The following is a 21,640-nucleotide window of genomic DNA, read 5'->3' as shown; positions in this document are numbered from 1 at the left end:
TCCTTGCATTGCTGGGCCGGAGCGTTGGGCTTGGTGGTTTCATGAGTTGTACCTTCCTAAAAAGCTCAGGGACTTCAGGTTTTCCTCTTCCTGGGGCTGTTTGAGGCACTGGTGGTGGAGCCTTGCTCTGTGTTCCCATGGGCAATTCTGACTTCATCACTGACAGCACCCTGGAGCAGCCTGAGGGCTGCTAAAAAAGACAATTTGAACACCCAGGCCAATTTCTGTTGATTTCCAGCTGTCTAAATACAACCATGGTGAAGTCAGTGGAGTTACTCTGAATTTCTGGTCAATATTTGGAGCAGAACCTGGCTGTGCCCATGTGCAGCATGAGAGGATTTATTTGTAAAAAAAAAAAAGAGGAAAATATGACAGGGGTTGGAGAATAAATGGGGGTTGGAGAATCAGGCTCAGGCTCCCTTGTTCTTCCTGACTTTTTACCATCCGGAAAGAACTTTCCCTTTGGAAGGCAGGTTGCCTCAAGTGGCCCTGGTGGCTTGCTGAGGGCACTGGGTTATGACAATAAATAAAAGCCAATGGCGCTTCTAGAAATGTGAGGAATGTGAAAATGTTTAAATGATTTAGTACCAGAAAACTTTATTTAAACATTTAATCGCAGAACACGCTTTCATCTTTAAAACATCAGTGTTTGAACTCCCATCCAAGTTTTTTCCAGACTTTCTATGTACTTCATCATATACAACAGCAAGCTGTGCTTTGCAGAGAGAATAAACTTCCAGTCCCCTGATTCCGTTTGTTGTTGTTGCCTCAAACGCACCTAGATTACAGTAGAGAAGCTGTTCTGGGGAAAAAATCCTAAACATGTTATTTCCTCTGTTAAATAAGGTCTCATTTCTTTGAAGAGTTGGAGCTGGTGAGTGCTGTGTCCAAGCAAATCCCATAAAGCTGCAGTTTCCCTGTGGAAACCAGCCTGCATACAGATGTGGCCGTCAGCACATGGGGCTTTTTTCCCAGTGCAAGGGAATATTCAGCCCTGGGAAGTTCATCTCCCCAGAAAGCACCATGAGAGAGGCTGCCGTGGGTGGGTGGCACTGGTTTGGACTGGTGAGGGATGCAGCAGTGGGCTCTGACCAGTTGGGCTTGAATCAAACCTTCCACAGGCACTGAAAAAAAAAAAAAAAATCATTTCATTCTTAAAACGGATGAGCATTAGTGGATTGTTTTTGAATTACATAATTCTGGAGTGTAAGAGCTGTGCTTTGAAGAGGAAAAACCTCAGGGCTCCATGCACACCACCACCCAGCAGCCATCAATCCCTGATTGTTTTCAAGGGCAGCCACGCTGGAGTCACCCCGTAGCAATGACTCAGTGCACGTAACCACGCTCCCTTTTGGGGTGAGCCCAGGGGATCAGCTTAGTAATGATTTTCCTGGGATTGTGACCTCAGGGCCCCTTGGGTGCAGCATTAGCGTTGGAAATGTCCCTGTTTGTGTTCCTGAGCGTGCACGGCCAGGGCCTGCCGTGCTCCGCTGGGGAGATTTATGCTTCCTAAGTACATTGTAAAAGTTTTATAAAGTAGCTTAAATATTTACACAATAAGCATTTAAGGAAACAGTCATACCTCTAAAGGAGCTGCTGATCCTTTGGGTCCATCAGACCATGGACATGAGGGGTTTTTAACTGTCTGACCTCTAGGAATTGCTTTTTTTTTCCACCTAACTGGTTTTAAGCAGGCAAACAAATGGAAACTCATACACAGGAACCTATAAATAATGTTAATGACCTGGCTTGTATCCTCAAAAGCCAGGAAATTTAGGAACATGCCGGCTAGCTAGCCCTTTGCTCGCTGAAGGGTGGAAAGCATAGCTGGAGGATTCTTCCCCAGTGTTCCACCTGTCCCTGCCCTCTGGCAGTGGGAGCCATTCCCTGTGTCCTGTCCCTCCATCTCTTGTCCCCAGTCCCTCTCCAGCTCTCCTGGAACCCCTTTAGGGCCTGCAAGGGGCTCTGAGGTCTCCTGGAGCCTTCTCTTCTCCAGGTGAACATTCCCAGCTCTCCCAGCCTGGCTCCAGAGGGGCTCCAGCCTTCAGAGCATCTCCATGGCTTCCTCTGGACTTGCCCCAGCAGCTCCCTGTCCTTTGCCTTGCACTTCCCCCTGCACAACCACCTTGCTTCTGCTCCCAAATTTCCTCTTGCAAGGCTCCAGCGATGCTGCATCTCCAGGGAGCTCCCAGGGGCCCGTGCAGCCCCCTTTCATTTCTTGCTTCATCCAGCAGCAGGCTGTGAAATGGCCTGGAATTCCCCCCTCAGGAGCTGCCCCATCCCACTGTGAGGGTGGAATCCTGGACTGGTTTGGGTGGGAAGGGACCTGTGAGGATCATCAAGTCCAACCCTTGTGGATGTGTTGAGGAAGGTGGGAGGGTCCAGCCACTGGAGCTTTGCTTGTTCTGCTCCAAGGAGAGCATCCCAGACCCCCTGGGTGACCTCTCCCTCTCGTTTCAGGCCAGCAGGGGACGGGGACCCCTTGGCTGGGTGGGTGCTGTGCTCCCCTCCCCAGCAGCACCCACCTCCCCTTCCTTGTGCTTCCTGAGGCACTCGGGGCTGGGTTTTTCCTCCCGCTCGCACGGCAAACGGATGTTTAGATCTGAAAGGAAATGGGATTGCTGTTTGCTCGGCTCCTCCTGGAGCAAACAGCCCTTCAAAATAACTCCAGTGGCGTAAGTGCCAGGAAAAACAGCGAAGCCAAAACCTTGTAAGCAAATAATTGGCCTTTTTGTGAGAGGGCTCCTCTTCAGCTCCAAGTTTGCAGATCAGAGCTGCTCTTTTCACGTTTTGTTTTGAGGTTTTGCAATTCTTCTCAAAGCAAACAGATCCAGTATGTGCCAGATGGCTTTTACTGATCCCAGAGTGCTGCTTCCAGGTGATTCCCCTGGGACACGCAGAGCTTTTGGGTGGGAAATTGGAGTTACTGGAGCTCTGGAGCTGAAATCTGGACCTCTGGAGCTGAAATCTGGACCTCGGGTGCTGGGTGTTGGCCTGGAGGAGGTGGCCCTGAACGGTGCCCTCAGGGTGTCCTGTCCCTGTCCCTGCTCCTGCAGGGATGGCTCCTGCAGGGCCCTTGGCCGGGGCTGTGGGAAGAGCTCGGCTTCCCCACGCAGCCCAGCCCAGCCTGCCTGAGTCACCCCGGGCAGGGAAAGGCTCAGCAGGTTGGGAAAACCAGCTGGAAACTCCCTGCCTGCCCCAGGGCTCAGCTTTGCCCCAGAGCTGCAGCCTCCAGGTGGGCAAACGGGGCCACGACCACCCTAAAGCAGCCATCCCAGAGGAGAGCCCAGGAGAGCTCCCCAGGGCCAGCACTGTGCCCTCAGGGGTTTCTTTGGGGTACCCAAGCCAGGAGCCCAATTCCTGGCACTCCTGTGGCACCCCCAGAGGCTCGTGCAGGGGAGCAGGATGTGGTTAAAACACACCAAGTGATGAAGTGTCACCCAGACTGAGCTGTTTCACAGCTCTGCAGCCATCTCATCCTGGGTTTCAGCTGCTCAGCTTCCAGGGAAAGGGGTGGAAGGGGGGCTGCAGCCTCCCTGGGGTGTCCCCGAGCCCTCTTGGCTCTGAGGGATTTACAGACACCATCACCCACCAGCATCCAGGTGCTGCTGTGGTGGAAAATGCTGAGTTTTTCAGGGTTGGTAGGTCTGACCCAGAGGATGCAGAGGTGGCAGAACGTCCTGCTCCCTCTTCATCCCCCTGTGGAAAAACTCGTTTGAGTGACGACTGCAGACACTGGGATGAGGTACAGGGGGAACAGGTACTTTTTTTAAACTTCATTTTATTTTTTCCTTTGGAAATGCAGCCTCTCACAGCCATGCTGTCACAGTTAAAATAAGGTTTAAATTACAGGCCTGGCTGTGGCTTTTTCCCTTTCTTTCAGAATTTTTGCCAACTTGCAATTTACTTAATGAAATCCTGCTATTTCGTTTAACGGGGATATTTTTTGCAGATGTTGATTTAACCCAGCTTTATAAAATATGTGAACTGTGCAGTTTCTTTCCTATTTTTAACAATTTAGAGATTCGAGTGCAGGACTTGACAGAGTTTATAACACCAATATCTGTTTGTACCATGTAGGAGTGGGGTTGGACGATGAGGCTTCCACATCATCCCCAGCCCCATTAGAAACAGTGTGAAATGCTGCAATAATGGGCAAAAATTACCCAAAGTGGGAATTTGTATGAGCTTTGTGAATGTGTTTCTGGAAAAGTATCCAGCCCTGGTTTTACACCCAGTTATTCTTCAGGGTTTTTGCAGGGGGTTTCTCTAAATCCATGTGGATTCTTTATATGTGTGATATATATGGAATGAGGAAAAAAAATGGGTCTGGTTTAGGCTGGTGACAAGCTGCCTTTTGAATGTGTAATGCCTGGTGTTTCCCCCAGTATCCCTCACTTTATTTTTTAGAATGGATTTCCCCGGAGGGAGGGGAGGAGTCTGATCTTTCTCCTGCAGTGCTGAGCTGAGGGAGTGCAGTGTTGAACTCATTATCCCTAAGGATGCCTTCACGTGCTCCCCTAATCTCCCTGGCCTTGATGTACAAAGAGCCCGACCTGCTCCCCTTCCTCTCCTTCCCTTTTCCTCTCCATGGGAAGGTCATTTCTTTGGTGCCTCTTCTGCAGTTTCTGAGTTCAGCCTTTGCTTTCAGCCCCAAAACAGCTCGTGGAGGAGTTGCAGCCACAAGCCCTGCATAGACCAATCCTGAAAAGATTATTTTTTTAACTTGAAAATGCAGTTCCACTGGCTGTGTCCTTGCTGTAACTCACAGCATGGAGGGACAGGACACAGGGGATGGCTTCCCACTGCCAGAGGGCAGGGTTAGATGGGATACTGGGGAGAAATTCTTCACTGGGAGGGTGGGCAGGCCATGGCACAGGGTGCCCAGAGAAGCTGTGGTTGCCCCTGGATCCCTGCAAGTGTCCAAGGCCAGGTTGGACACTGGGGCTTGGAGCACCCTGGGAATGGTGGAAGGTGTCCCTGCCATGGCAGAGGGTGGAATGGGATGAGCTAAAAGGTCCCTTCCAACCCAAACCAGTCTGGGATTCTGTGGTAACTCATTAATCCTTTTCTCCTAGAATATCCCAAGGAAAGCTGGAGTTGTCTGGGATTCGTATTAGTGCAGCAGGACAGGATGTATTCCATGGAGTTCTCTGTGTATTTTGGCATTTTCCTATTCCTGCCCCCCCCCCCTTTTTTTTTTTAAGAATCTGTGGTTTGTAGAAATGAAAACAAGACCTTCTTGGCCAGGGAGGGTAATTGGTGTGAGTCACCTCCAGTCTCTGTGGGCAAGTACAGGGTGAGGAATTTGGGAGATGACACTGGGAGATGGGGACTTGCAGGGGTCTGGGCTGCAGTGATGCTCTTCAGTGTTGTGGGTTTCATGCAAATACATTGATTTTCATCCCCCACCAATTTTTTTGCTGTTTATCTGCACTTTTAACGGGTTTTGCAGCACCTTTCCAGGGAGTATAAAAGTGACAGTGGGACTTAATGATTTTAGAGTTACAGCTGTAACAATTCTTAGAAAAGATTTGTTTGATCTTCAGGGATGGTCTTGTCCCAGGTTAGCAGAAATGGGTGCTCTGTGCATGCACTCTGGGCTGCTGGTTTGTGGATTTGGCAGAAGAAGGCCCCTCCATGGCTCACAGATGGCACAGGGGCTGTGTTTGTGACACTCACGATGCTGCAGGTCCTCCTGGAGATGCCAGCACAGCATCCTCCCTGCTCCACTGTGCATGTGAGGGACCAACCCTGGGGCTTAAATCCCAGGGTTGCTGAAGTCATTGTTTAGTCTTTGCTTGAAGTGGGAGTCAGAGCCCGTGGATGCTGGCCACGAGCAGTTGTGAGTGGACCAGCTGCCTGCTTGGAGCAAGGGCTGGGTGGCCCCAGCAGATGTTTACACACAATACATGGAGCAGCTATCAGAAAATCTGGCGTGTGGGGGTGCCCACGCAGCCCTGAGCATGTTGTAGGAGGGCAGGAACCATCCCTGTGCTCCCTTCCACCTCTCCTGGTGGAATTCCTGCACCAGGCCCTTCTCATCCCTGCTCGCCCCAATCCCATCCCAGCCCTTTCAATCCCTCCATCAGGCAGGAGCCCGAGACCTCCCCGTACGGGTTTAGCCTTTCAGCATGACCAGGTTGGCCAGCACACCAGAGGGATTTGTTTCCTTGCAAAGGCCAGGCTGGCACCCAAAATCCTTTAATTCCCTGTAAAACCCCAGCAAATCCTCCACGAGCGGGGACTTGCAGGAGCCGTGGGCGTTGTGACACGCGGTGGCAGCCCCGCAGCCCTGGCTCCCTCTCGAGGTGCCTGCGCAGACAGAGAGGCTCGGGAGAGCTTTATCAGGAGCAGGATCTTGGCTTCTGGCCAGGGAGAGCAAAGCCTGAGTTCCCATTCCTCTCGCAGCCCCTGTCTGCTTCCCATATATGTGAGGGCACTGATACCATCCTGGGAAAAAGCGCCTGGTTTGGGGCTGCCGGGGAAGAATTATCAGATATGGGGAGGCTTCAGCTGGAGCCCTTTTGGAGAGAGGGCTGGGTTGGAATAGAGAACCCACAGCTGGTCTGGGGTCTGGGATGAACCTTCTGGCACTGGGCTGGCTTGAAAGGCAGAGTTCCCAAGCTGAGGTCTCATGTCTGCCCAGCCCAGACTCTACACCCAGCCAGCCAAGGAAGAGCAAAGCAGCTCATTCCCAGGTTGTATGGAGAAAAGTAATTGTAGGGCTGCTGCTTGTGGCCCCCTTCAAGGAGCCTCCTCTGTCACAGGTTGTTTTCCAGGTCGGGGATGGTTTCCAGAGTCCTTGATGGTTTCTCAGTCCTTGATACTCACATGGAGCCGACGCTTGGTCTGCCCTCGAAGGTGTCGCTGTGGCTGCCGAGTAATCAGGGTGGCCTTGGGTGTTTTCAGCCCATTTGCTGCTCCTCACGTCACCTTTGGAAGACATCAGCTCATTCTCAGGAGTAAATCCCACAGAGGTGTGAGAGCAGGGAGAGGCTTTTGCTCCAAAGGGAATGGCTGAGACTGGAGCGTGGTGCAGGGTCTGAAAATACGTCTGGTGGCAGTGTTTTGTTTGGTATTGCTTTGGCTTTCCTCCCAGGGAAGCAGCTCCACTCATTTCTGGTTAGGAAACTAAAAATCTGCTGCAGCCACAGCCTGCTCAGGGTCCTGTGTCCTGTGTGAGCTGCAAAGCCCAAAGTTCCCATTTCCCTGGTGTTTTGGGAAGTGGATTTTCTATGATCAGCTGGGACATCTGAAGGAGGCCTCATGAAGGGGAAGCTGAGCATTCCCCTCTGGAAATGGCAAATTTGGGTTGTTCCTGGAGGGAGCTGAGCTGTAATTTGGGGGTGGGCTGTGCAAGGCGGTGGTGATGGGCTGCCTGGCCTTTGCAGGACAGCCTTCCTGGTTTGGAGGAGCTCAGTGCCCTTGGATTATCCAACAGCTGGATATAAAAAGCAGCCAGTGCTGGGTTGGTGGTCCTGCTGCTGCTGGGGACACCCTGATGTTCCTGGGAAGTGTGGGAAATCAGGAGGCTCAAGCAGCATCTCTGCAGCCTCCTCATGACACCCTCACCAACTCGGCCTGTGGCTTCACACACAGCTCCAGCACTCAGTGCCCCCTCCACCATGGGAGAAACCCCTTCCTTGGAGGTCTTTTCCATCGTTGAGGATTGAGGATTAGTGCTGGTGTGAACCAGCAGGGTTTGGTTTGGTGCAGCCAAAGCCTCTGGCCCGTCCCCCTCCGCTGAGGAGGTTCCCAGGCTGGGCTCCAGCGCCCAACGTGCTCTTCGCGAGCGGTGCGATGGAGGCGGGAAGGGGTGTTATTCCTGTTTCTCTTCTGAGGGACCTACTAATTAGTTGCTGCTTTTAAAAGGCTTTGAAGCACTCAGCCGAAACTTCTCTGGGAGCGAAAACTACGATTATTTATATTTATCCCATTTCCCAGCGCCCCAGTCCCGCCACGGGACACGCCGCGACTCCGGCCGCTGGGCGGATTATCCTGCTGCCCCAGGGGAGGCTGACAGCACCCACAGCTGCTCTGCCAAGCCAGAACAGCTTCCAAAGGCAGCTGAGAGCCAGGAGATCCCATTGGGCCATCCCAGTCCGTGCCCATCCCACTGGGATGTGGCTGGGATTGCAGCCCCCGGATTGATGAGCAGCGGGAGCGGCGTGGGGAAAGGAGCCTTGGACATCACAGCTGTGGCTGGAAGGGAGTTCTGCCATCCCATGGTTTATGGGGTGATTTCTCACAGATTCTCAGCGTTTTTCAGGCTCTGGGGGAATAAAAAAGGGACTGCACACATGGTTGGGTGGAGGACCTGAAGATGTGCGAGTTCTCGATGTAAAAGTGGAAAAAAAGAGGTGTTTTCCCCCATTTTTGTCCTGGCTTCCCTCACGCTGCTGCAGAGGGCACTTTTGGGAATGACCCTTCTCCCCTGTGAGTGGAGCTGGTGACTTGCCAGGAGCATGCTGAAGGAAAATCCAATCCCAACCAGACGACACTCAGAAGATTTTCATCAAACCTCTGGATTTTACAGAAAATCAAACAGTGGGGACCTTCCCTTGCCCAACCTTTCCCCTGTGGTTTTCACCAGCTCATTTTTCTCCCCATTTTCCAGCTGGTTGGGGCACAGGGGTGGATGCTCACGGAGATGCCAAGCACGACCCCAGGATTTTGCTGGGTTTGGGTTTATCCAGGGCTGGTTTCCAAGAGGGCAGAAGTCCCAGGCAGGCTGTGGTTGATGACAGCTCTGATGTTTCAGAAGTTGCAGCCAGCGTGGGCGGTGACGTTCGGGGCTCCTTTTGAAGCTGTATTTACATTGTTGTGTTCCCTTGGACGTGCCAGGTGTAACGCAGGTACCTGGAGCTGGAAAAGCCATGGATGGGCCTGAAAACTCTGAGCAAGACAGGCTGAGGTTAATGGAGACTGTTGGACTCAAAAACGTTTTAAAAACATCACCTAAATCTCTGAAAACTTTGGCGTTCAGAAGGAACACATAAAAATGTCAGGGAAAAATACCCGAGTTGGGTTTTTCCAGTTTTCACCCTTGGCTGAAAAGCCCTTTCTAAAACAGGGGAGCTGGGGAGAAAAACAGCGCTAAAATACCTTAAAATCATGTTCTGGACTGTGGATTTAATGGCCAGAGAAGGTCCATTAGAAGCAAACTCCTTGAGTTTAGCTTAAAAATAAGCTAACTGATGATGACTTCCAAATTTCCGGGCAGAACTAAACATGGCATGTGTTCTGCTTTGAAGGATATAAAAAAAAATTAGCATGAGCTGATGATTTTGCAGAGTGGTTTCTTTTATGCAGAGAAAATTGTTTTCATCCTCATTCTTGGCATTGGCTCCTTGTCCTGTGTTGCTTTTGTTTCTTGGGCTGCCATGGAAATGTCCCCCTTTCCCCCCAGGCCTCTCCACACACCTCTTGCACCAGCTCTGGTGCTCGTCAGACCCTTTTTTTTGAACTAATTTAATTAATTAACCCAGCGCAAGTGTTCCTCGGAGTTAATCATCTCCTGGATTAACAAATTAAATCTGCTGGAGGAGGAGGCTGGGGAGCAGCAGAGCTCTGCTCCAAGGGAAGGCCTGGAGGAAGAGGATGGTGGACATGGTGGTGGGGAGGGCTCTTCTCAGCTGCCCTCCCATGGTTTTTTGGGATAAATGAGCTGAACTGGAGTCCATGGCTGCCCAGCAGCCACATCCAGCACGAGGGATGTGCCTTGTGGGGGTGGAGGGGTTGGGACCCCACAGTGACAGTGGTGGCACCAGATTAATGACAACATAAAATCACATTCTTGTTTTGCAGTTGAGGTGGGAGCTGGGCTGAATCCTTACATTCAGTGCAGTAAACCAGAAACCCTGGGGGGGGAGTTTGGTGCTGTGCAGCACGGGAAGGTGCAGCTGGCTGTCCCTGGGATGGCCTTGGCCATCGGCTGGGCAGCTGCTGACTGCTTCTCAGGGCCTCTGTGAACGAGGGAGAAGCTTCTCTTGGTGAAAGCTGGGACAATAGAGGATCCTCTGTTGATGCTGGGCTTTAAGGAAAACGTCCAGGAGAAAAACCAGGGCTGCCCATCCTGCTGCTTGGCAGAGTTTATAACACCAATATCTGTTTGTACCGTGTAGGAGTGGGGTTGGACGATGAATCTTTCACATCATCCCCAGCCCCATCAGAAACAGTTTGAAATGCTGCAATAATGGGCAAAAATTACCCAAAGTGGGACTTTGTGTGAGCTTTGTGAATGTGTTTCTGGAAAAGTATCCAACTCTGGTTTTACACCCAGTTATTCTTCAGGGGTTTTGCAGGGGGATTCTCTAAATGCTGCAGTAATGGGCAAAAATTACCCACCTGCCTTTTCCCCTCAGGAGCCCGTTGTCCTGGTTTAACAGCAGCTTCCCTGGAGAAACCAAGGAGCACTTAGGGAAGGGGACTGAACTGTCCTGTCCTCACCAGGATTTTCACCTGCAGAAGCTCCTGCCCAGCCTCCTGTGTCTGTTCCCTGCTGGGATTAGGATGTTTCCCTAAATACACACAGTGGGGCCAACATTGGGGTGCTCCCATGGTGTCACCGAGACAGGGTCCCCAGCCCCTCCGAGGTGTCCTCAGGGTGCCACCCACGGCTCCCCTGAGGATGGGCAGCCAGAAGGGGCTGGTTTGTGTCCCCTGAGGGGCCCCCCGTGCTGGGGACAGCTCCAGCCTCTCCCCAGCCCAAGGGGCCGTGCTGGGGTTGGTGCTGGTGGCAGGGGGGGCACAGTGATGCATTCCAGCTGAAACTTGTAAGGCAGAGATATTTTAAGTGTATGGGCTTAAAGAAAATGGTTGTGAGCTTTGCTGGGGCAGATTGACAATTAATTTTTTTTTTTTTTTTTTTTTTTTTTTTTTTTTTTTTTTTTTTTTTTTTTTTTGAGGGCCATAAAAATTCCATTTCTGCTGTGGAAAGTTTTAACCCCTTCCTTACCCTGGTGCTTGTTTCCAGGGGTATCAATGGGGGATTATTTTAACTGATGGCTCCCCAGTGAACTGTTAATAGATTTTGGAGAAATGTGTGTGTTCTTTGTGCTGGGCTTTTTATCTGGACTGTGTTCACAGTGACCTGTGTATGGCTGTAACCTTCCTGCTTCCCTGCTCCTGCGTGTTGGGCAGTGTAAATATAGATCTGTGCTATGGCAGAGGGGAGGAAAAGACTGAGCATGGGTCTGATAGTCCAAAAGTGGAGTAAAACTGCATGGAAAAGTGTTGAGGCAGGGTGTAACTGAGCTCCATGGCCAGTGGAGCGTGAGGTTGCCCTGTGACACAGGAGTACAGGAGGGAGGGACATGGAAATGGGGAGTGGGCTCTGTGGTGGGAGGACTTTGGAATATCCTGCTTCATTTCCAGGTTGCCCAGATGTGCATTAAGTCCCCATCACATCTGGAGAGTGCAGTGATTTATTTTGCATGTGCGTGGTCTCTCCTATGGGCACCTCTTCAGTGTGTTTAGAGAAGCTCTTCCTTGCAGCCATGTATTGAGGGGCCATTTGACCAGCTGGGAGGAGGCTTGGTGGCTTTGGAAAGGCCAAAGAGTGAATCAGAGCCGTTTGTTTCATGTGCTTCGTGATCTGCCCATGTTTTCCATCCTGCTTTCAAGTGCAACATCAAGCAGTGGGACTGTGCAGCGTTTTGTTTTGGAAAAAAGCATCTTTCTTTTCTCTTTTAAAGCACTCCTTTGAACTTTACTGGCATAAAATGCTGTCAAATCACAATTAGTCTCAAACCTCAAGTTATTTTCTTTACCTCCACACTGCAGGGAGCGACAGCAGCAGTGCTGCTAATGCCGGGAGGATTTACAGTGTTTGCTCTCTGCATTTATTCCCAGAGCCAGATTCCTTTTGCCTGAGCCACGCAGGAACCTTTTCCCTTTAAATTCTGGGTTGGATTCTCCTATCTTGTTCCTTTATCTGTAATTGTTTGAATTCACTTCAGGATGTGCTGAGAGGCATCGCTGCCTCAGTGGAGGAGCAGTGGTGGAGGAAGGAGTAAACACGAGGCAGAGTTTCAGCCCCTCCATCTGATGGATGAAGGTGGCTTTGATGGAGGAGATAGCCCTGACGCCAGCCCCTCTGGAGCTGCTACAAGTTGTAGCTGCCTACAATGATAGTTGTTAAAAACCCCTCCTGTACCACTGCGGGACTCAAATATTTTCCTTTCTTCAAAAAGAACGCTAACAAGCCCGCCTCTGTTCCAGCAGAAGTGGGGGGGGGGGGAAAACAGAACAAAAAGTGGATTTTCTTGTCTGTGCATAAAGGGCAGCATGGAAAAAAAGAGGAGGGAAAAGTGGAATATTTATTTAAAAGGCAGAGGAGGAGGTGGTGGTGTGCCGGCCGCCCCTGCTCTCTGCAGAGTGGTAGTGGCTAATAGCTGGAGGCGAAACTAATACTTGGCAGGGGATGAGACACAGCACAGGCCCCCCTGATTTGGGGGCTCGCTGAAGTGCTTGTTTTATGTCAGGGCTGCGGGATGAGTTCATCTTTGCAGGAATTGGTTGAGTGCACTGGGAGATAAAAGGAAGGAGAGGAACCCAGCGCAGCACGGGGAGCGCTGGGAGAGGGACCCTGCAACAGCTTCCCGTGGGCAGGGGCTGCTCAGATGAGCCTTGAGCTGTCCCCTTCCAGGGGTTACTTCCCTGTGGGTTGCTTTTTTTGGATTTTAAAAGACTTTCCTCTCCCTTGGCCAGAAGAAGTGGGTTGAAAGGAAACTTCTCCTTTCTTGAGGTGCAGTTACCTGAAACTCAGGTTGTCACCTGCTTGAAGGAGCACAGGACTTCTCCAGGAGTGCTGTGAGCTGGCAGAGCTGGCACTGCCAGGCAGGGGCTGTGGGATGACAGAGATGAGGAGCTCACTGGCAGGGAGGTGCATTCATGGATGGATGGAGGGAAGTTCCTGCCTTAAGTTGCATGGAAATGCTTTTAATAAAACTATTTCAAATGCATGTGAAAATCATCCATGTTTTCATGGATGATTTTGCTTAGATAGTTCCCAGTTCCTGGAAAGCAGAGATGGCACCAGGGCTGTTGACACCTCCAGCAAAATATTTTTGTAGGATAGGCACTGTTTTCCTCCAGCTTTACTTTCCCCCCCTTGTATATTAATTTGCACTAAACCATGAGAAACTCCTATTTAAATGTTTATTGCTGACTGTTCCCCTGATTAATGGAGCTGCTGGGGACACTGGAGGTTTGAAGTTGTCCCATCCTTAATCTGTAAGGGAAATGCAGGGGCTGAGCAGTAGTTTCTCAAAAATGTAATAACAAAACCAACATAGCTAATGGGCATGGAGGGCTTTGAGGAGGTTGGGAGGTTAAACAGATGCAGAGCTCAGTAATTGCTACCAGCCTCCAGCCCCGGCACATGAAAGGCCCTGAGCTGGTGGGTAGCCCCCAGAACACTTGAGTGGGACAACAGCAAAGTTCAGTGTTTGGGGAGAGCTTTGGGAAGGCATTGGGAGCATCTGTAGGATGTCCCAGGGGAAAAAATGACTGTGGAAACTGGATTCTATGGAAGATGGATGGGTCTCTTAGCAGCCTGGTTTAGTGGAAATTCTTCCAGTCGATGGCAGAGGGATGGACTGAGATGGCGTCCCCAGAAATGTGACCTGTGGTGGGTGAAGGGGAAGAGACTGAGGTGGTTCCCCCAAAATGTGACCTGTGGTGGGTGAAGGGGCTGCTTCAGGCTGATGAGCATTGCCCACAGCAAAGGGCATCCTGCTGCCTGCCCGCCTGCCCCGTCACCCCCTCCCCCACGGCCCTCCCCTTAAATTTGTATAGTTACAACTCCAGTTAAACTCCAACAAAGCCGCTTAATTCAAAGCTGGTTAATGGGGAGGGGAGCCCGCTCTCCTCCGGGGTAATTTGAGCCTGAAAAGAAGCGGGGCTGGAGGGCTGGGCCTGAAATCCGGTGTGTCAATGGGGGCTCTGGAGCAAAATAATGGCATCACCCCGCGGGCGAGTTAATGGGACATGATGGCACAGAGGCACCGGGGTCAGCAGGCCGCGGGCACCTGAGGGATTGTCAGGGAGCTTAATGCCGGCCACGGAGCAGCCAGCCCGGAGCAGAGCTCCTCGCTGGAAATTCCACGGCGGTTTGCCCTTAACCGGTGCGGTAGGAGCAGGAATGATGTTCAGCAAGTGGTTAATTCGCCCTCTTTGGGGCTCCTTCTTTTCCTGTCTTCCTTTTGGAGACATCATAAATTCTGGAGGCATCATAGATTAAACAGATTTCTGGCAGCCTGCGTCTCTCCCGTCTTCCCTGAGTGTAATTCCTAGAAAGAAGAGACGTCTCTCATTGTCTGGAGAGAGTTCCAGTGGGTTTTAGAAGGACATGTATAGTTCATAGCAGCTACTCCCCCTTGGCATGAAGCACTTCCTCAGATTTCATGTTCCCCGTGGGAACATCAGCGTCGCTGTCAGAGACTATTACACCCGGCAGGTCACTCATCCAGGCACATCCTGGACATCCCCAGGGGTCAGCTCGGCACAAGTTGGGCTTGGAAGGTGGGGTTGCAGGGGTGCTGGGGAGCCACCAGGCTCAGGATACCGGGACAGTGTCCGTACCAGATCCAGTGGGAGGAATGCAAATATCCTGAGAACATGCAGGCCCAGCTGTGGATGCAGGGCTGGACATTTGGACATTGAATGGAGAGAGAGATGTGCTGAGCTCATGGAAGATGGTGGGCGTCCTGTGGGGTCTCCAGCCTGGGCTTGAGCCACCAGTCTTGGTGGCATTTGACGTAATTGAAGACAGGATTTGGGTCAAGCACAAGCTTTGGGTTGAAGATGGACTTTGGGTTGAGCACACATTTTTGGGTTGAGCACAAACTTTGAGTTAAACAGAACTTCTGGGGTGAACCCAAATTTTGGGTTAAATACAAGTTTGGGTTGAACACAAATATGGGGTTGAACACGAAGTTTGTGTTGAACACAAGTTTTGAGTCAAGCACAGGTTTTGGGCTGAGCATGAGCTTCGGGTTAAATACAAGTTTGGGTTGAATATGGCATTTGTGTTGAACACAAGTTTTAGGTTGAGCATGAACTTAAATTCCAGCTTTGGCTTGAACACAAGTTTTGAGTTGAGTGTGAAATTTGTGTTGAACACAAGTTTTGGGTTGAGCACCATCTTTGGGTTGAACATGAAATTTGTGTTGAACGCCGGGGCTGGGTTGAGCGCAAGTTCAAGTTCTCACTGAGCAGAGCTGATGGGTGTGAGGAGCTGTTTCCCAGGCTCTATCCCTGTGGTTCCCCAGGTGATCCCAGCACTCCTGACTCCCTCTCTGTCCCCACAGACGCCAGCACGTCGCCCGATGCCGTGAAGAGGAGCCATTGGTGCAACGTGGCCTACTGGGAGCACCGGACGCGCGTGGGCCGCCTCTACACAGTGTACGAACAGTCTGTCAGTATCTTCTACGACCTACCTCAAGGAAACGGCTTCTGCCTCGGACAGCTAAACCTGGACAACAGGAGCGAGACTGTGAGAAGGACTCGAAGTAAAATCGGCTACGGGATTTTACTGAGCAAGGAACCGGACGGGGTGTGGGCCTACAACCGCAGCGAGCATCCCATCTTCGTCAACTCCCCGACACTGGACATCCCCAACTGCAGGACTCTGATCGTGCGCAAGGTGATGCCGGGCTACTCCATCAAGGTGTTTGACTACGAGAAGTCCTGCCTGCTGCAGCACACGGCCGAGCTGGATTATGCAGACGGGCCCTACGACCCCAACAGCGTCCGGATCAGCTTCGCCAAGGGCTGGGGGCCCTGTTATTCCAGACAGTTCATCACGTCGTGTCCGTGTTGGCTGGAGATCTTACTCAGCAACAACCGGTAACCCTCCGAGGAAAGGAAAACATCAACAGCAACAAAACACACACACACAAAAAGAAAAAAAAAGACAAAAAAAAAAAAAGACACAGACTATCCCAAATATCATCTACCTAGATTTAATATAAAGTTTTATATATTATATGAAAATATATATTATACTTGTAATTATGGAGTCATTTTTACAATGTAATTATTTATGTATGGTGCAATGTGTATATGGACAAAAAACAGAAAATGCACTTTGGCTTATATAATTCTTTCAATACAGATTTTTAAAAAAAGAAAAAAAAACAACAAAAATTATACAGCAAAAATAGGAGAAAGCCCTAATTTTGATGTATGGTTTTTTTGAAATATTATTAATACCCAGACAAAAAGCTAATACCAGTCACTCATTGATAATAAAGTATTCGCATTATGGGGGGGGATTTGTCTTTTTTCTTCCCCCCCCCAGCTGAAGTTGGCAGCAGTCAGGGGGTTCCAGGGGGCAGCTGCTGTCTCCCATCTCAGCCAGGACCCTGGAAAAGCAATAAATGAGTTGGAAGGCTGCAGCTGGCTCCAGGAGGAGGGTGAGTGAGGCCAGTTGGAGAGCCAGGGAGCACTCGGGAGTAGGTGAGAGGAAGATCTGTAGCTCTTCTCACCCAGGGCTGTCTGACCTCTCTGATAACACAGAACATGGTGAGGACAAGGGTGCACATCCATGTTTGTGCAGATTAATCTTCATCAGTGCTAATCAGTAGGTCTTGCAGAAAAGCAGAATATTGCACGGCCACAAAGCTGCCCAGCAGGACCAGTTTGGATTTCTGGCCTTACCCAGGGGTTGTCTGTGAGCTCTGCACGTCCCAGACATGTTTGATGGTTGAGAAACAAATGGAGGGTTTGGACAACTCATGGTTGGGTGGATCCTCTACTGGAGCATGGCCTGGATTTTGGGAATACCTCCAGTGCCTCGGAGGAGCCATGAGCAGCTTTGTCCCGTAGATCTCCCAGTCTGTCATCCAGGCAATAAATGATCCAGGAGTGTTTGGGAAGAATATATTTACTCTGAGGAGCTGCTGCAGCCAAAAAAATGTCCTGGTCAGATGGGCCTGTCTCAGCTGATTCACTCTGCCTGGAAATCTTGGATAAAATCAGCTCCTTTGCTCTGACTTGTGCTGGGCCTGACAGGGGCAGGTTGGACACGGGCTTTGCTTGGTCAGGGAAGTTATTTATTGCCAGGGAGTAGCTCTGCCAGGTCCTGGAGTTCTGCTACAATTCCAACCTGTGCCTTTGATTTCCATAAAATCCCAGCCTCTGGTGCCCAGTGACCGGGACGCTTTCAAGGTTGCAGAAGATCTTTCTGTCACCTTCATATTTGCAGAGAAAAAGATGCAATGAGACCTTAAAGAGTTAAATAGGGCCTGAATTTACCACTCCAAAGCCTCCTGGAGCACGTCAGGGTCCTGCATTTTAGCACCTTGCCCTGATGTTCCTGCCACAGCCACGAGTGAGGATGGGGAATCACAGAATTATGGAATCTTGGAATGGTTGGGGTTGGAGGAGACCTGAAATGTCACCTCGATGCACACCTCCCTCTATCCCAGGGTGCTCCAAGCCCCATCCAGCCTGGCCCTGGACACTTCCAGGGATGGAGGAAGGTGGGGGCTGCATCCCACAGGGAAACACAGGAACCTGGGTGGGTGCTGGAGAGATCTGAGCAGTGAATGTTGCAATGACATTCCCGCAGTCATTTTTCAAATTGTAACCATATTTGATGTTTAATTGGGACCACATTGGTTGAATTCCTGCAGCATCAGTATTAATACTTGACATCATTAATTTTTGTTTGTGTTACAGCCATTCTTAAGGAACGGTGTCAAAACATGTCACTCTCATTTAAAGCAGCTTTCAAGAGCTTTGCAGGGCTTTTTTTGTCCCTTTGGCTTAGGTTTGGTGGGTCCTGCCATACCACCCACCTCCCTTGCTGTATCACTTTCACAGTCTATCAAGAGGCCATTTTTATGTTTTGGAGGCTTTTAAAAGAGATTTTTTTCCGTACTATCCTCATTTTACCTGGGAAGCACCAGCAAAAATTGCTTTCTCTGTTTCCTTTTCTTTTTCCCAGCATTTCCCACACCACATTCACACCTTTGCTCCCTCTTCTCCTCCTTGTGGAGCAGTGCCACCATTTTCCCCTTTCTACCCACTTCATCCATAATTTTGGACAAAACAGCACCAAGGATGGATTTGAGGGTTAACTCTGGGCTTTCCCTTGTGCAATCCACTGATGGTGCTTAATTCTCTCTTTTTTTCATTACCCATGCACTTCCCCGGGAATAAATCTGGAGTTTTATTTCAGTTGACAGCGGGGCTTTAAAGGGAATAAAAAAGGATTTTATGGTGAGACAACAAAATAAGACATCAAGTATCCCTTTCTGTCTCATTTTGCCCCTTTAATACCTTATAATCATTGAAACTTCAAGCTCTTTACAGGAGCTTTAAGACTTCAAAGCCATTGAGGTCCACACTGGACCCTCTCAGAACTCAGTGGGAGCCTTCCCCGCAGTGGGGTTGGACCTGGGGCTGGGAATTGTCACCTGGGGTGGCTGTGGGTGGAGGGCACTGCCTGCCAGGTTTGTGGGAGCAGCTGAGCACGGTTGGGGCTGATTAAGGAGCTGATGGGATCCTGCTGTGCAGCACCCACAGCTGCTGCCAATTGCCCCAGCCCTATAAAAGCAGGATGGCCACAGCCTGGTTCCTTTCTGAGCCATCTCCTGAGCTTCTCCGAGTGGGATTTTCCTCCTTCCTGCAGGAATTGTGCTCTCCCAGTACCCGAGGTAAGTGGAACATTCTCTGTTGTTGGGTCTGTGTGGTGTTAGAGCATTTTAAGGGTAGAAATTGAAGAGCACCTCACAGGAGGTGCTGGCCTGTGCTTGGCCTGATCTGTGGGGTCTCTGTGGCTCCTTCTGGGCTGGAGCTGGCTCAGCTTTGTCCTGAGGAGGCTGCTGGTCACCCCTGTGGTTACAAATCACCAGGGGCCTATTCTGGGCAGTGCAGTGGGGAAATTAGGGTTTTTTTTTTTTTCCCTGTAGCAGTGCTGGAACACACAGGGGTCACACTGAGCTCACACCCCTGCTGTTGTGCCAAGGCTGGGAGCCCAGAGCAGCCCTCGGGCCCGGGCAGGGATCCCTCAGAGCCCTCAGGCCCGGGCAGGGCTCCCTCAGCAAACGCAGCTTTGTCCTGGTGCTGAGGGCCCAGCTGGGCACTGACCCAGAGCTTTATGGATAAGAGGGGATGGTTTTATTGCAGGACAGGGCTCTTGGGTGGGTTTGGTGCCTCAGCTGGTGACTGTCACCCCTCCAAGGCAGTGACTCCTCGGGTGGAGCTGCCCCAGGGCCTGGCCTTGGCAGGGAGCAGGCAGCTCTGGATGCTGCAGCAGGGCCTGGGGTCGGTGGTGTGGCTCACCTGGCTCTTCGTGGGTCACCTGAGGGGTGATGGGACAGGGAGATGTTCTGAGCTGGTGTTTGAGCAGTGAAACTCACTGGGCAGTTTTTCTGTGGGTGTCAAAGCTTGGCTGGAGGCACAGCTGGGTTCTCCCGGTGTTGTGAGTGTAACCCAAGTCCACTCTAGTGGAAGTCTGAATTAGTAATTCTTGTATTGGACCTGAGTCCTTGTAGGCTTTGGTGTGTGGGCTGTGTTTATTTGAGAGGATCCTCTTAATTTAGCAATAATGGGGTTTAAAACTGCACTGGGCTGGGGAGGAGCAGCCAGTTGCTCCTGGTGGGTCCCAGAGCTGCTGCTCCTCCTGTGAGCAGACATCCATCATCCCAGTCCTTGACTTCATTGCTGCTATGACTGAGAAATGCTTTTCAGCAGCCAGCATGGAAAAGAAATTATTGCTAAATTCATCCACTCTCAGCTCTTAAGAAAAAGAAAGGCTAAGAGCCCTCTGTGGCCCAGATTTGATCACAGTTTTATGGGGGCTGCCAGTCTTTGGGCCATAATCCTCCTTCTCAGGGCTTTATCTCCACAGTGGAAGTGTGTTTGGAGGGGGCTTGTTCAATGCATAATTCAGAGCTGGAATTCAAATTCAGGGGTCTGTGTGGGCTACCAAGGGAGAGGACAAAAATCCCTTTTGGTGCAGAGAAGGGAGCTGAGGTTTGGTTTGGGATGTGATGCTGCTTGGCTTCATGGGCTGTGAGTGGTGGAAGGTCTCCAGCTCTTTGGGATGTGGGCTAATGCTTTTAGCAGAGCTGCTCACACCCCAACCTGTGCTTCCCAAAGCCCTGGGTGCTCCAGGCTGGGGCTCTGCCTGCTCTGGGGTGGGATTGAGGTGGAGGAAGAGCTTTAACAGCTGCCCAGGGTGGTGCTGGCTCAGAGGATGGAGCTGCTGGTGCCTCTCAGGGGTGTGGGATGAGTCTCAGGAGCCAGAGGGGTTTGTGGGGTTTTCCCTGACAAACACCAGGACAAAAAAAATCAAATGTGTCTCATCCATCCCAATGCCTGTTGAGGGGACAGGGCTGTGGGGAACTGCTGCTGGTGCAGGACGTGGCTGGAAGCTTGGGGAGAGACTGGTGGTGAATCTGCTGCTCCCTGGCTGGTTTAAGCTCAGCTTTGGAGGAAATGGGAGCTGGGTGCTGCAGAGCTGTGCTGGGGAGGAGAGCTTATGTGCTTTCCCCTCAGTGTGTCCTGAGCTGCCTGGTGGGAGAACAGGATCTGCTCTTGGGAGTGTCCAGCAGGGACCATGACCTTCCTAGAAAGCAAAAATAAGGATTCACCTCCATCTCCCCTCCCCTGGGGTGGGCTGGGGGCTCTGCAAGGGGGCCCATGGCATCACTGGCTGCTGGGTGACACCTGAGACTGGTCCAGCACCCCAAAACAGCATCCAGGAGCCTGGCTGAGTGCAGAGCATCCCGAGTTGTTTCCTGTGAATAACTCCTTTTGCTCCCCTCAAAGGTCTTATTTTCTGTCTGGGGCGTGATGGAGCATTACTTGCTGCTTTGTGGATAATCCTTCCTATATTCCTGATTTATGGATGTGCTGGTGTGATGCACAAAGTGGCATCTGTACTCTGCACACTGTGGGAACAACCCAAAATTGCTCTGAAACTCAACTGGCTTACAATTATATTGGATTCTATTAAATTAAAACACATAGCACATATATTACACAATAAACCACAGCTATTTCATGGATCAAATTAAGTTTTATTTGGGCAAATTACAACCTTTCTTACAGTTGGGCCTTTGTGAAACCATTCCTTTTTAATAAAAACAGGCATTTTTGGCAAATGCTCTTAAAGTGTGCATTCCTAATAATTGCATATACTGTTGCTATTCTTTCTGGGATATATGTGGCTAATTATCTTCTGCTTAGGATAGGTTTAAATGAGTGGGATCTTCCCTTTGCTCCTCCCCCACACCTCCCTTCTGCTGGAATTTCTTAGTGCTTTCCATTTTTATTAGCTTGGCTATGGAAGAGAGCAGAGGAAAAAAAAAAGTCTTCTCATTAAAAGCAGGAGTGCTTTTCCCGGAATTTCTTGGGGAAATGTGACTCTCCCAGCCTTCCTCCAGCCCTGCCACGGGGCTGAGGGGGACAAAGCTGCAAATGGACCTTGGGGAGTGGCATGGAGCTCTGGGAGAGTGGTGGGAAGTTCACCCCACTTGTGGGGGCTGGTGGAGAGGCAAAGCTTTGGAGAAAATAAAGGAGTTTGTTGAGGAGGGGCTTGGGGGGCTCCAGCTGCTGGGGGTTGGATTTTCCTGCTTGCCTGAGAAGATGCAGCTCTGGTTGTGGCTTCGAGGCTGGG

General features: G+C 50.8%; 1 protein-coding gene across 1 annotated transcript in view; it reads left to right on the top strand.

Annotated features, from left to right (window-relative positions):
- SMAD6 (SMAD family member 6) overlaps positions 1 to 16,273 on the top strand; it is a 37,765-nt gene extending 21,492 nt beyond the window's left edge. Inside the window, exon 4 of the mRNA XM_018914094.3 lies at positions 15,318 to 16,273. Within this exon, the coding sequence (XP_018769639.3) occupies positions 15,318 to 15,859 (542 nt within the window). The 3' untranslated portion in view covers positions 15,860 to 16,273. The remainder of the gene's footprint in view (positions 1 to 15,317) is intronic.
- Positions 16,274 to 21,640: the final 5,367 nt, after the last annotated feature.

The sequence above is a fragment of the Serinus canaria genome, chromosome 10 (assembly GCF_022539315.1).
Source record: "Serinus canaria isolate serCan28SL12 chromosome 10, serCan2020, whole genome shotgun sequence".
In the NCBI taxonomy this organism is placed as follows: domain Eukaryota; kingdom Metazoa; phylum Chordata; class Aves; order Passeriformes; family Fringillidae; genus Serinus; species Serinus canaria.
This window is presented reverse-complemented; position numbering and strand designations above follow the sequence as displayed.